Source organism: Corvus cornix, chromosome 9 (assembly GCF_000738735.6).
Source record: "Corvus cornix cornix isolate S_Up_H32 chromosome 9, ASM73873v5, whole genome shotgun sequence".
In the NCBI taxonomy this organism is placed as follows: domain Eukaryota; kingdom Metazoa; phylum Chordata; class Aves; order Passeriformes; family Corvidae; genus Corvus; species Corvus cornix.
The window spans coordinates 164851-180692 of record NC_046339.1 but is presented as its reverse complement, the minus strand read 5'-3'; the positions used below and the strand labels follow the sequence as shown (position 1 = coordinate 180692).

Sequence of the window (15842 nt, the reverse complement as noted above, 5' to 3'; positions counted from 1 at the left end):
CTGTTCTACCTTTTGTCTATTAAGAATTATGTGTCTCCTGAATTGTCTGTTTTCCTTACTGTATTCTCAGTAGTGATTAAATGGTCCAAATGGAGGAAGTAAGATAAGTCCTGATGCATTCAAGGTCATGGTTGTCTCAGCATTCATTTAGATGAAGCAGATTTTCTCCCATTGAATTTATTACAGAGGAAATGCCAAAAGCATCCTGATAGCTGTTTTCTCTGCCCGTGGTGTCTGGAGCCTTTTTTCTGCTGAGCTGAATGAATGAGCTCTGAAAGTTTTGGATTTGTAGAGTTGGGGCTGGAGGGGAACGACAAGCAGCTTGGTTGGCTGCTTTTTAAATCGGTAAGGATTCTCTCCCCTTCTGGTGTCAGCAAGAATGTCATCAGCTGCCACTGACTCGCAGGTGGGTCAGTAGAGACACTGTGTGGAAGGTTTTTTAGACCTTGCAGAAATGCTTGGGCAGTACAACTTCATCAAGTAACCACGTGTCCATGTCCTTATGTACATACTGCACATGATAAAAGAAAATTTGTAGTGTTTATTTAACTTTAAACACATAGATTTGAAACAATGGTTCTTACGATTCTGTGATTAGTCTACACTATATAACACTTGAAAGGATAGCAGGGACCAAAAACCAGAATTTGTGGCTGGATAAAAACAGAAGTGTGATGCATTGAATCATGGGCAAGTGAATAAAACTTCAGTATTTACAGGTACCAGTCACAAAGTTATTCCTGATGATATTTCAATAGCAAATTATTTTCTAAAACACTGAGAGATTTGAGTGGCATGATACTTTAAATAATTCTAGCTACTTCATAACCACTATTGAGGTAGATAAATATAGACCCAAAGTAGTTTTATTCGTCTAAATAGTTTAGTTTGTGATATACTGAATGAAATTTATTGCCTAAATGTTATTTTTAGTTGGTTATGTTGTAACTAAATCATAGGAGAAAACGCTTTTGCGTTTGCTCTTTGGCAGATTAAAGTCTTATTTACAAGAGGTAAATCTTGGTCTGAAGAGTTAGGGATTTGGGTCATGGAGGGAAAAAAAAAGAATTAGTATCTAGTTTGGCTCTGCGTGTCTGTTGTGCTGTAGCTACTGGCATTCATGTTAAAATATAAATATTGCTGTCTGTGAAGTTCAGAGAACAGAAGTTTTTTTGACCTTTTTGAAGCTTAATAAATGTACTGACCTAAAAGCTGAGGTTGTGAGAATGATCTCTGACTGTGAGCTGCAGTACCAGGAACTGCTTTGCACAAGTGTGTGTATTTTGAGCCAGTGTTCAGTTTCTAGTGAAGGAGGATTGTCTGTTTGGGAAAACTATTTCTCAAGCCAATCTATGTTATTGTTTGGAAAACCTGACCAAGCAGTTCAAAAGCTTGTCATAGGAACAAGTTAGAACAACTGCTGTGCATTTGTGGAAAGAAATTCTGGAGACTGTGGTAACAAAATTTTGTTGTCTTTTGAAGAAATGCTGTGATTTCAAAATCAGAAGGTAGGCAGGACTGCAGATGGGCCTACTTAGGGAGTAGAAAATAGTTTTATTTCTGCAACAAAACCTTTTACAGAAGTGTACTTGAATATATTGGCAATGATCTGAAGCTCTTGACATATTGTTCTTCAAATTACAAAGAGAAAACAGTGGATAATTGTTTTTTAAACAGCAAAATAGAATCTTATTAGTATTATGATAATTAATTAAATCCTCTAAATTCTCTGATTAAAAAGGCACCAGTACTAGAAAAAAATAATCCCTTTTAAAATTTTCTGTTAATGCACATGGAAAAAATGCACAATGCCCTGGAAACATTAATGCTTTCTGACAGAAAGCAAAACGTGAAATAAAAATCTAGATTATGGAGGAGAACTCTGGGACTAAATTCTGTGGAGTCATACATTCCTCTGCCTCTGGCCAGTGCAGTAGAATATAATGTTAGGTATTTTTTCTATAACTTCAAGGGATTTTGTGTCCTGTTTTGCTCTGGGCTGTTTGTCTATCCTACCACCTGTTCTTGCCTGGGACAGATTTTCATTATGCCCTTATAAGGGGACTCTGCGTAGTTTAATGGGGAGTTCTTGTTTATGTATTAATTTTTACTAGAATGCAGAATATGTTAAAATAATAACAGCTTGTCTAGAAATGCCATCTTGGTAGTCAAAGAGCATTTATTAGGTTGGGCCACTTCTCCCATTCTTGTTACAAGACAGCACCATTTTATGTTTTATGTATGCAAACCCTGATTGTTCATAAATATGGTCCCTTTTGACATGGCTTTTATACTGGTAAAGTGAGGCATTCACAACAAAACGTGGTGATAGCCCTCTCGCTCAAGTAGAGGACAGTTAGTTACCTTTCAGTCTATAACCTGTTCAACAATATCAGAAACAGCACAAATCTGAAAATGTCATGCATCTCTCACAAAAGAACTCTTTGTCTTCAGATTGCTACATTTTCCCCAAAAGAAAATAAACATGGTTTGAATAAAATCATTAATATGTCTCTTTAAATATGAGTGCTACAGGCACTCATCAAGTAAATGAATGCATTAATGCTATTATATATTGTATACATTAAAAAAACCCATAAGAATGTTCTATATAATAGCTTCATTCAGTACCTTTTTTTTCCTTTCTCTCAAGAATTGGGGTTTCATCCAAATTCTAAAGGTTAAGTTGTCAATAGAACTCAAAGGGTGTTTTGTTTCCATTTGTATAATTAGTTTAATGTTTTTTAAGGCCTCCATGTACACCAACAATGGAATCAGTCAGTTACAGGGGAGCTTAGCAGGACATTCTCAAAGTTCTCTTCACAGCAGCAAATTGTGCTGAAACTAATTCAGGAAAAGAGCAACTCTCTTCTCTGAAGAAGTTACTTAGCATAGTGTAATAAATATTCAAGTACAGATGTAATGTTCCAGCTTCAAGATCAGAGATGATGATGAACATGCAGCAGGAGAACAAAGTCCATGGTTCAATCAGTTTAATAATTACATTGTGGCTCCTTGTTAAAGCTTCATGTAATTTTCATGAAACATTATCGGTGTCTGAAAAAGCAAGTGCCATGAATTTGATTAACTAAAACCTGTGAGTTGGAGTAGGGCAGTGTCACTTGAGCTCCCACAGTAACAAGTGGCTGAACTATTGAATTTCTGCACTCTAAAGGAAAGTGATTGAGAAATACTGGATTTTATATTTGTGTGCTTTTAGTGATGTAAGGAACGATATATTCTTATTCTTTCCAACTGTTTAACAGCAGAAATGGAATCAGGAGCATGCAGCTCTAAGCTCTTCCACCTGATAGGTATATTCGTTTCATGTGTATATAGTGCATGCATGATTTTTGCAAAATATTATTAACATTTTGCCTTCGGATAAGGCAACATTTTGTCCATTCTTTATTAGTAGTGAGTAATGTTGGCATATAATTAAATTGCTGAGGCAGCTGTTGTGGCTGAGCCACCGGTTGTTTTGAGGTGTCCATGGGGGTGCCTCGAGTACTTTGCAACAGCTGTGGACTCAGAGTGGCTCCACTAGGTTACTCTGAAGTGCCAGGAAGCGCTTTGGAAGTGCCGGAAGATGAGGCAAAATTTTTCCTTTTCAGAGAGGGGAGTTCTTCATACTAAACACTTAGTACAGCATGTGTCTTTAGATGTCTGATTTTGGAATAAAATGCTGTGTATTTTTGTTAATCCCGTTCTTCCCTCCTCTGTCAGAAATCAGAAGACCAGAAATGACTATGAAATAGGCTGATGCTGTCCTGGCTGGAGGGCACTGCTGAGAGCAGTGGCCTGGCCCTGTCCTCCTTTCCAAATCTTTTTCTCCATTTTCTTTTGACTGAAGTGGGGCGGCAGGCTCAGGCAGATCAATCTGTTGATGTAGCTGAAACAATCAGCAAGGTTTGTTTCTGCAAGTTCAACAAGTTGACCACGGTGTCCATCCTTATTGTCTTGGCACCACAGGCTGTTGGCAAGAGCAGCTGCCATATGGCACTGCCGTGACCATGGAGCCATGGGCAAGCTGCCTGCTTGTGGGTTGTAATACAATCTACCAGGATTCAATTGGGACCTTAAACTACCTCATGCATTATTTGTAATTTAGAATGCAGAAAAATAGAAGAGACTTTAAACCTGGTTTTATTTGTGACAGCCCAAGTGCCCTTTGGTCTGCCCCGGACATTTGGAAACATCAAGAAACCTCAACATGTCAAGGCACCCATGCTAAATAGTCAGAAATACGCTGTAGCTATCTGTTTTTCCCATCTCAAAGTATTGTCCCATGAAAGCAGCATCTTACCCGTTTGTCACGTTAACCAGTACTCTGCACCAAATGCCCACAGCCCCCAGGCCAGTGCCAGACACTCAGTGTCTGTTCTTAGCTAACTGGATGGACACCAGTATTCTAAATTATCCTGTCTGGGTTCTTGTGTAACATCATCACAGGTTTTCTTTAAAAGAACCCATTATTTCTCATATGTCTTTTTAGAGGAGATGGGACCCTTCTAAAAATAAATGTGCATTCCTCTTGTGTGTATGAGAAAGAAGGTAATAGCATTCTTCTTTGTGTAGCTGGAAGAGAACCAGCTGTATCAGCTTTACTGTATATGATGTTCGAAAATGTCAGGCTAATGGAGAATGTCCTGCAGATAGCATTAATTTTTAATGTGGTTGTTACAGGTGATAAAGCTATGAGAGAATGATGTGGTGAATATTGTCCATTGGGTGTACTATTTTTACCCATTATTTGCTCAAAATGTTTTTGTGAATTATTGTATGTTCACAAGGTAGCTTAAAGAAAGGCCCTAGTCCTTCGTCTTCTGTTCATCTGTTTTAGTGCTTGCTGAAAAAAAGGTGGATTTTTGTCTGTATATAATTGCATGAAAGGGTATCTGTATTTGAAAGTAAGAACTCCCTTCCCAACCTACACTACCCCCCCTCCCCCATGCCTCCCTGTGATTTATAATATGCCACATACTCATAGTGGTAGCTGAAGTCACTGGAAGCTGTGTTTTGAACACAAAAGCAATATGTATTTTGTAGATTCAGGGGTTTCAAAGTACTCCCTGAAAACACTGGATACTGATAAATATGTTGTACCCCTGATCTGTAGAATGGGGATAGCCTTGCAAAACCAAATGGAGATGTCTGAAGTTGCCCTGTGATGATTTTCTCATTATCTTTTAAAGGTAGTTTATTACACTTGCCACTAGAACGGCGTTTGAAAATTTTGCAGTAGGTATGGTACAAAGCTGCATGTTAGTTAAAAAAAAATACTTCATAGCAGATCAGAAATAGAGCCTTTGAGTACTGAAATGCACTTAGTAAGACGGGTACTCTGGAAAAAGCGTGTGATTAAATAATTAACTGTGATGTCACAATGCATGACCACAAGGGAATGAAGAGAAGCTAGCGCTGAGTTAGCTGTGTGCATTGTGTTAAAATTTCCTTTAGTAATGTGAATATAAGCTAAAAAAAAAGTCTTGAGACAACTGCCAGCCTAATGACATCGATGCTTTGTCTGCACAGTCTGGTATGTAAACTGTTGATGCCAATCAAGAATTTTCTCCAAACATTTTCTATGTGGGTTCATGCCAGCGTGAAGCTCATTGTCTTTAGCAGGACGTGATTCAGATCATAATTTAACTCAGTCCCATTTCCACTTAAGTTTGAATTTAACAGAGCTGTAAACAAGTGACAAGCTATAAAAATTGGGCTGTCCTGCTGAAATGGCATGATTTTCAAGCACTTGTAAGAGAAGTGACTGTCTCTTATGTGTTTGAAGGTAGATCCTACATCATGGGGACTGCTGCAGTCTACTTAATGAATTACAGTTATCAAATGCACGGGTGAATGCATGACATTAGGACATGGTGCTGTGCTTCTGTAAAGTCTTTCCATGTTGTGATGAGAGCATAACTTGGCTCTTGAAATTTTCCAGTCTATGGTGAGAGAAGGGGAAAAGCAGCATGGCAAAAGAAGACATCCGACTACATCTAAGGACAAAACACCATATTCTCATGCAGTTGTTGGACCACATCCTGCCTTTCTTTTTATGCATATAATAACCATGGAGAAGACAGAATATCTGCAAAGAAATATTTTGCTAATAATCAAGAGGAGTGCTTAATGAAGGATTCCTAGCAAGAAGCATTCACAAATTCTCTTTCAATATCCAGGAGAACACATAGCGTATGTACAGGTTTTTGTATTAGAGGTAATCTAAGATGTTTCTCACCTACTGTTTTTTAGTGAACAATAAATTCCTCCTGCTTTAGGATTAGAAGGATGACAGTAACAGAAGTGCATCCCCACGTCTTCAGAGCCGGCAGGTGCTGGCGCAAGGTGACCTTGGTGGGAAGGAACGGGGGTAGTACTGAGGGTGACGGGCTGTGTATAGTCTGGCAACAGTTGCTAGTTGTTGTGGCACCCCCCAGCCAGTCCTCCCACCAGTTCCAACAGCTGCCATAAGCTGCTGTGAAGTACTGCGTAATTATAGCATTTTCTTGATCCTCTTGATCCCCTTCAGAGATTCCTGGCCCTACCCGTGGCCAAACTCACCACCTTAAGGCAAGGCACTCATGGAGGTATGACAGTGGCACCACTGCTGCTGCCATCCCTAGGGAGGAGGTGGTGGTTCTGTAGCGAGCAGTGGGTTTGCAGGTCTCTAAATGTCCCAATAAATGTAACTACTGCTGGTAAGCATTTAAAAATACTGATTTGTGATTTAATTTTTTTTGCCTAAACCGGCATTTTTATTTTTCTGTACAAGTGGGTCTTATCTTTCTCCTACTGAAGTTTCCTAGGAACACTAGGCCTGGAAGTAATTTTGAAATGTGTGAGGGAAGTGAGATCAAAGGTCTTCATAAGAAAAAAAGGTTATTTTTATATGGACGGTCATTTTTTTCCTAATTGTTACACAGAACTAAGTACTTGTGCACTTTTTTTTGCTTACCGTAAAGGTGTAAAATCATACTTCTCAAAGTCACTTCATGAGATTTTTTTCCCATAGGTGAATCGGAACCTTGTGACTTACTATTATTTTTAAATAAATGAAGTCTGTACTAAGTAGATTTCATTTCTTTAGTTTGTAGCAATGGGTTTTGAATTTCCTGTTTAATGACAAAGAATATCGGGTTTGTGGTCTTTCGTTTTGCGCTTATTCACTTGTACTGTGTAAAAGATCCCTGATAGTTAACAAACTGTAGTGGGTTGATCTTGACCAGATGCCAGGCACCCACCAAAGCCACTCTCACTCCTCTCTGCAGCTGGACAGGGGAGAGAAAATATGACAAAGGGTTCATGGGTTGAGATAAGGACCAGAGAGATCACTCATCAAATACCGTCATGGGCAAAACAGGATCTAATTAGAGATATGAATTGAATTTATTACCAACAAAGTTGGAGTGGGATAATGAGAAGTAAAATAAACCCTTAAAAACACCATTTCCCCACCCCTCCCTCCTTCCAGCTCTACCTCCTACCCTAGCGGCGCAGAGAGACAGGGAATGGGGATTATGGTCAGTTCATCCTCCGAGGCTTCTCCCACTGCTCAGGGACAAGAGTTGTTACCCTGCTGCACTGTGGGGTTCCTCCCATGAGAGACAGTTCTTCAAGAGCTTCTCTAATGTGAGTCCATCTCACAAGCAACAATTCTTTGCAAACTGCTGCCATGTGAGTCCATCCCACAGGCAGCAGTCCTCAAACTGCTGCAGCGTGGATCACTCTTCCACAGGGTGCAGTCCTTTAAGGACAGGCTGCTCCAGCATGGGCTTCCCTCTCCATGGGCCTCCCACAGGATCACAGCCTCCGCTCAAGCATCCACCTGCTCCAGCATGCATCTCCTCCACGGGCTGCAGGTGGATCTCTGCATCTCCATGGACCTCCATAGGGAGGCTTCACCATGGTCTTCACTACAGGCTGCAGAGGAATCTCAGTTCCAGTGCCTGGAGCACGTCCTGTCCCTCCTCCCCTGACCTTGGTGTCTGCACAGTTGTTGTTCTCACCCCATTCTTCTCTGGCCACAATTAAAACTGCCTCGTAACTTTTTTCTTTCTTCTTAAATCTGTTATCGCAGAGGTGTTATCACCATTTCTAACGGGCCCAGCCTTGGCCAGCAGCACATCCGTCTTTGCAGCCACCAGGGATTTGCTCTGCCAGATGTGGAGGAAGCCACCCCTGTAGCCCCCCTGCTACCAAAACCAGGCCACACAAACCCAATACAAGGACCTTGAGAGACCTTTCCTGGATTTTCTTTTTTAGCCCAGTTTGATAGTGCTGTGTTGTATATACACACAAATTCCATTAATTTCTGTGAGAATTGGATGTGTGCACCTAGGGTAATTGTTTCTAAAGATAGAAATCATTCCCATTCATATTTTATGTTTTCCTCACCTGTGACTGTAAGACCCCAAGATCACATAAAAAAGAATACTAGAGCTAAGGTTTTTAAGAAGTAGATGATACTAGACTTTTACAGATGCTCAAGATTCTGTGAGCCTGTACACAGTTCCCCTTTGTTGCTGCATCCTGCATGGTGTTGGTTACTGGAATAGTGTGGGGCTTGGCTCTGGCTTTAGTTTTACCAGAAATTGCACTGTAGTACCCTGAGCAAGCTCAGACAACAGACTCAAATGTTGTGGCCCTGAGGTAACTTTCTTAAATTTAAAAAACTTCCCATCTGTATAAACGCCTATCTGCCACATCACACAGTGTCAGAGCACTGTGAATGGCCTCTAACTTCCAATGCACTTCCTTTCTGTGCTGTTTTTGTTTACAGGGAGCAGAGGGACAGAGAGAAGGTTGGGCAATGCTTTGGCTCTGCTCCAGGAGATGTAAACAGATTTCCCAATGTTTGGCTTTGGTGGTATAGCCGGAAGCGGATGGCTGGAGGTGCTCCAAGGCAGTGTGAGTGGGGCTCCCTTGGAGGGGCTCATGAGTCAGAGCGTGAGGGCTGTGGGTGCTGGTGAGTCACCAGCTTCCCACTCAGCAGCAGCTCCACTTTGATGTGGCTCAGTCACAAAATCCACACTCAGTCCCTATGTTTAAGCCCTGATAAAGGACCCCAAAAAAGCTTGACACTGTTAGTCAAACTCCGTGTTTGTGTTATTTCAGGTGGTAGTGCAGATAGCACAGAATAATCAGTTTATCCTTCTCAGTTCCCCTAAAACCATTTTAGATGAGTACCTCTGAATTTCCTAATACCAGAAAAAAAAAGGTCTGACAATAGAACCCACTGAGATACATTTGTTGTTGGAGCAAGTACAAGCAGAAAGAGAATTGGTGTCCTTTGTGCTGCTGCTTGCTGATTTAAACTCACTGAGATGTCTTGGCATGGCTGCAGTGGACGTCAGGAATTAGAGCCTTGCAGTTACAAAATGCGGGACAAAGCAGCAGCACAAATTCAGAGAAACATTGACATTTCAAAGCGGGAGGCAGACACCCAAGCAGGACTCATTTAACAAAAGCCTAAGGTACAACAGGTGGAACAGAATCCCAAAGTCCTAGTAAAATACTCATCTGTTTGGGTCTGAGCTTTGGTTTAGTTTTTAATGAGGGTCCACCATTGGCATACAATTTGCCACTTGCTCCCACTTGCTGAATTGGAGCACTGCAGGACTTTATGGGTGGGAATGCCATGATCTGAGCAGGTTGGAGAAGCAGTTATGGTAGCATATTCTCTGTCCTCTTTGTCGGATTCTTGTGTATCTCATTTGAGTTGTAAATATTTAACTTTCCCAGATTTTACTGGAACATGTAAAGTTCTTGTTTGCCTATGGAGTCCCCCATCAGTCTCACCTGTGGTGGAGAAATAGGAGCTAAAATTGACATCTCTGCTTTCCTGTTTTGCTTGTTTATGAATGAAGACCTTGTTGAGAAATGGCCTGCTCTGATATTAGGATTTATAATAATAAGAGATGCAAAAATTGCTTATGAAAAACTTGAAAGTGAGAATTTTAGTATGGATTTTGGGGCTGCTTTGTTGTATGTTTGAATATGCCTCAAATAAGAATCTTGCAAAAGCAAGTCATAAAAGTTCCTTACATACCTACATAGTTCTATTTCAATATTATAGATGAGGCAAGATATTGTTAAAGTTTGAGGCTCTTTGACTTCATGCACTGTATGCAAGGATTCTTATACTTGAAATGTAAGAGTAAAGAGAAGAAAAGCTAAAATGTAATAAAGATTTATAATGAGGGGAGAATAAAGTGTTTTAATTCTAGGCAGAAGCAATGGTGAGTGATTTCATTGTGAATAATAAACAAATACTCTAGAAGCTGTGAAGAAAGGAAGTGACTCAGCAGCTTGAGGCTGAGTAACATTCATGTGAAAGTGTGATTTTCAGTTCGGGAATTGTACATTAAATGGAAAATATTAGGAAAAGAAAATGGCTACAGACTACATAAAGACATCACATTTTTCTACTCTTTAAAAAATGGTCTAGGTTCTTTTCCTTTTTCTCTTCTTGTAATTTACACTATTTTCGGTAATACCTGAGATGTATATCACAAAATAGATTGAAACTTGGTTGTGAAATAGGTCTGGTGATCAGCTGAGTGTGGAGGGTGACAGCAGTGGTGGCCATGCCACTAGTGTCAGCAAAAGCAATGACAAGTTCAAGGTGGAGCTCAGTAAAGATTTTAGATGGTTCTCGTATGAGAGTTGGATCAAAATGGTTTTCCAGACACAGAATCTTAAAATTTTTATGCTTCTTGATGTATTCTTCTTAAAGACTTACCTCTTTGTACCAAAACACTAGTAGAGGAGAACCCACTCAAGTACAGACGGGAACCTGGTTAGTTGATTGGGCTTGGAGCCAGGCAATCCCTTGATAGACACCAGACTATTGATTGCTTTAACATAGTTCCTTTTTCATTTCTTGCTTCAAATAGAAGTACCTGCTCATCCCTAAAATGCTTGTCCTATTAAGTTTCTTACAAAACAGGTGCATTTCAGTGTAAACTTTCAGTTGCAACAAAACCACAGCTCTTTCACCACTGAATCCTGTGGCCAAAAATATTTTACAGTGATCATTGTTTATCTCACTGTAAAATTTATGTGGATTTATGCACAACTCCACTGTTTTCAGGGTAATACATGTACGTGAGAGTTTGCATACTGAAATGGTAGGTATGTTGTTAACTACGTTGCAATAAAAACTCTTAATGCCTTTACAGAGAACTTGGTGATTACGTGTGAGTCATGCGGATGTAATCTGCCTGGTTTGGTAGTGGGAATATATGCTGTTATTCTTGGGGACGTATAGAAAGACTAGTTTTCATAGCATGGAAAGCAACAAAGCAGTTGGGTTTGGCAAGACAAAGACTTGTGTTTTCAACACTGAGCAAAATGACTATTGCTGAGTGAGGAATGGCCATATATTGAGTACGTAGAAAAAGACTGATAGGACAAGAGTAAACAACTTTCAGACAATTAAATAATCTGAAGATGAGTGTGTATTACAGGTTTTTAACTTGACAGTAGTATTTAACAATTGTTCAAGTAAAAGTCATTCAACAGTAGAGCAAAAGAAGTTAGAACAGCAGGGGCAGAAGATCAGAAGTAAACAACCAGATGATAGATGATTTCACGTGGGTGAGGGTGAGATGACAAGGACAGACATGTGGAATAAGAAAAATAAATAGGACTTTCATGACATTATTTTAACTGTTTATATAATATACCAGGTATTTTGTGTTGAGCTTGTATCTTTTCTTTCTCAGTCACATAGAAAAAATTACAACATGGCAAGATCCTCGAAAACCTATGAACCAGCCGCTGAATCATGTTAGCCACCATCCTCCAGCCGCGTCCACACCGCAGCGGTCCATGGCAACGTCTCAGCCAAATCTCAGTGAGTACTCTGGTGAAAACTCTCCGGTGAAAACACAAAAGAGATCAGAGAGACACCTTCTGATTTGTTTGTCTAAGTAATTTTTGGTTCAAGAAGGTAGCTCTGATTCTGCTATCAGACCTTAACAGTATGTTCTCCCCTTCATTTACTTAATTTTTTGTGGACGTGGCAGCAAGTGAATTTGTACAGTTTGAGGTGAAGTTCTAACATCTCATGTTCTATTTTAGAGCCTCTGTGGTTTTTTGATGTAGTGTTAGACCTAGAAAAATTAATTCTGTCTGTGCTTTTCTGTTCGGAAGTGGTATAAAACCCCAGAAGCCCCCCATATCATGTCCAAGCTGTTGGATAACCTGTCCACAGTTAGCCCTGTGTTTCTTCAGGTCAGAAGGTGTAGCTGGTTTGCTTGTTAGTTTATTTATGGTGATAGGGCTTTTGCGTAGTGAGGTTCTGCCCTGGAAGCAGCTTGCAAAATACTAAAAAGCCTGCTTTGCAGTATGAATTACCTAAAAATTTCTTATAATTGGTGTGGTTCCCTTGCTGTTCCTGTTTAGCACTTCAAGTGTAAATTTAATTGTCAACTTACATCAATCTGATATTGCCAGATTTAAGCCTTAATGAAAATAAAGCCATGAAAACTCTGAAAATTTTAAAGAAAATTTGTGAATGGAAGAAAACATTTTCATGTGTAATTGAGAATTATAAATAATCCCTAATATTTCACTCCTGGAGCTTTAAATTTTCTACCACTCAAGAAGATGAGAACAGGTAAGCTTACAGCCTCAAGATCACAAAACTATGTCAAAAAGGCAGACTTTAAAACACATAGCAGATTCTTGTTCTGGTTAATTTTTGGTAAGTTGATCTCATGATGTCTTGATTATTCACTTGCATGGTGGTTTATGAGTGCTGTCTCTTCACATGCCAAGAAAATGCTGAACATTTGTCTGCTAATGGTCACCAGTAGAAGTAGTGCAATATTTACTTTTGTCTTAAATTTATAAGAAACACCTAGGCTGACCTCTGAGGTAATTAACTTCAGTTCTTTTTTCTACCTTTCTCTCAACAACTGCCTTGCTTGCATATATGCAGTAAGAGTGTTGGTTATGTTACGTGACTTAGTGGGAAGTAGCAAATCATAATGTGAGAATGGATGTCTGCAAAAGAAACTTGAATAAAATCTGAAAGGTTGGACTATCTGCAGTGTCATAGCGTGTGGTAAAACTAACAGTTGCTCTGCTGTGGCTTCAAACCACAGCTGCGTGTGGGTCAGTCTGTTTATAGCAGTGCTGGAATGGCCAAGAGGTAAGAATAGGACAGCAGGGTTTTTGTTCATACCACCTCCTCCGCTTATGTTAACATCTGTTACATTGTCCCTAGTTAAAAAATAGCCGTGCCATAAATCACGACAGTGTACAGAGCACTTTTCCCCTCAGTTTATTAGTGGAAGTGAATGAAAGCCAAATCCTGGATGTAAACTAATGTACACTGAATTTTAGAGGAGGGTCTTTCTTGAGATTCAAAGGATTAGAAATAAAAGTCTGTATCTAATGAAGAGTCTGTTCTTGAAGGTACTTCAGGTGCCCAGTAAGTGTATTTCCACAGACTTCAAAATCCATCCCATTAAATACAGTCTGTATTTCATTCAGTAGTCTTCGTATATATATACATATATGATGAGGTTCTACTTTTTGGTAGGTGTTTATGCAGTTCTTGGTGTAGTGGTTCAGATGTGTGATTGAATTTCCCACTAGAAGCAGTATGTAAAAATCTACACTGTGTCTGTATTTATTTAATCCAGAAAACATTCCATCAATATGTCTTGGTCAGCTTTTTCGCATTTTGGTGGCTTTCAAAGACACACTAAGTGTAACACTATTCTATTAAAAATTATAACTTATAAGATTTAATCTAGAAACTGTGTGTATATGCATGTATATACACATAGAGAAATTACACAGAAAGATTGCAGTAATCTGAACAGAACACTGCAGCCTCTGAATACTTCACGTGGCAGTTTAAAATACATCTGACTGTCGTTTCCAGTACTAAAGTAGAATGTTTCTATTTTTAAATTGCCGTAGCCAAAAGGAAGGGCCTTTCTGCTCCTCTGTTCTGCCAGCAGTGTAACTGCTAACACCCGCATTCCTGGGTCTGCTGCAGTGAGCAGTGCTGGCCTGGCAGTCAGACCTCGGAGCCAGAAGTGATTGTGTCGACATCTCACAGACATCAGAGGAGAACCAGGAACTAGATACCCAGCGATACCACTCTTCTGGCCCTAATTTTGTGACTTTGCAGCAAATGAAGTCTGTGCATCCGTCTTTTGCCTTAGCATATTCTATTTTTTCGTACTGTAGGAATTAAAAGAAGTTTTTCTTTTGAAGATGTGCCACTTGAAAGAAAAGGATATAAGTATTTCAGGTCTGCACACTGATCTGCACTTCCAGTTACTAAAATATGTTTTCCTTGTTGTACTTCTTATGAAGAGGAGGAAAATATGGTTTGTTTTGTATGGCTTGTTTCTTTGGTTTATAAACTTCTTTCAGCAATATTTGCTGGAAATTGCACTAAGGCACTTACAAACGTTTTATCAAAGCACAGAGTGTGACTAAGTGATACCAAATCATAGTATGCCTGTGCTGGAGGCATGCAAAAGCATATAATGAAAGTTGGTTGAAGTTAGTAGTCATACTTTTAAAAATCTGCTGTATTTTTCTACCTTTTCTTTACTGTGGTTTTATGTTGCCTATTTATGAGCTATAAGTGAACACTTCATTAGTATTAGTTTTCACACTTATATTTAAAGCACTACCTTTTAAATGTTATAGAACAAAGGCATCGGAAGGTGTTTTTTCCTTTGATGCATCTTGTTAAATTTACAGAAAAGTAGTATATACTAGCAAGCTTCTGTGCTCATTTACACACCACCATTAAATTCAGTGACATTTCATGAATGAAAAGGGAAATTTGTCACATAGATTGAAAGCATAGTCTTGCAGGTTAGCATATATTCAGACTTGTTCACTATGTTTTTTCTTAACATTTTACCATCGTTATTCTTCTAAGATGATTTGTAGATGTATATACTAAGGAAAGGGCAGCATTAATACAATGTTTTTGTTGTATGTTTTGTTGTTGGAAGCAAAAGGAAAAATTATCAGCCTCAGACTGAAGACAAGCAGAAAACAGTGTATTTCTTGTGTCTTTGTAAGGACTTCAAAAACTTCATTTACTGTGATGCTGATCCTGCACAGATCCTAATTTTCTGCCCGTTCTAAAACAGAGTCTTTTCCAGCTGATGGATAAGGTATTAACTATCTCTTGCCAATCAATTAATGCAGTAGAATGAAGGGCCATATGTGAAAGAAGGAGTTACTCCAAATCCTTGTTTTAGTTGTCAGGCCTGGGTCCCTGAACAAGGAGACCAATCTGCAGGGACCCCTTGTGCCTGAGAGGAAGGAGAGAGCAGTTGCAGTGCACCAAGCTAAGGGTCACACTGCTGCCTGATCAAAGACCTCCTGCAGGGGTGCCTGAATCTGAGCTACACACGCCTTTCTGCCTTCATGGCATTCCCTGGTGTAAAAAGATTGTGGAGGATGATTTTGAGCTATGTGTAGCAAGATGTAGAGGAAAAATTAGATCCTTACAGGAATTTCTTTCGCAACTTTTTTTTAATTAAATGCTACTTGTTTTGTAGTCTTTCTCTATTCTACGTTATGCAACACTCAAAACCATTGTTATTTCCATCCTTCTCCCTTCAAACTGTTTTAAAGAGATTTCTTTTGTGACTGTACTCTTCATCCAGTGGGTAAGCACAATCTGGTCTTCATTTAAATATTTTCCAAATTTAACAGTTTGCAACTTACTTTGCCATAATGAACCCCTCTAATAGTATTTACGTTTTCTGTATAAAGTTAGCTTGAATTTATATGTGATTTCCTTAAAAAGCTCATACAAAAAAAACATACTATCTGCAAAAAAC

General features: G+C 39.3%; 1 protein-coding gene across 1 annotated transcript in view; it reads left to right on the top strand.

The window, feature by feature from the left end:
- Window positions 1-15842, top strand: part of WWTR1 (WW domain containing transcription regulator 1) — a 51672-nt gene that overhangs the window by 15697 nt on the left and 20133 nt on the right. The window contains exon 2 of the mRNA XM_039556764.1: window positions 11733-11863. Coding sequence (XP_039412698.1) covers window positions 11733-11863 — 131 coding nt within the window. The remainder of the gene's footprint in view (window positions 1-11732; window positions 11864-15842) is intronic.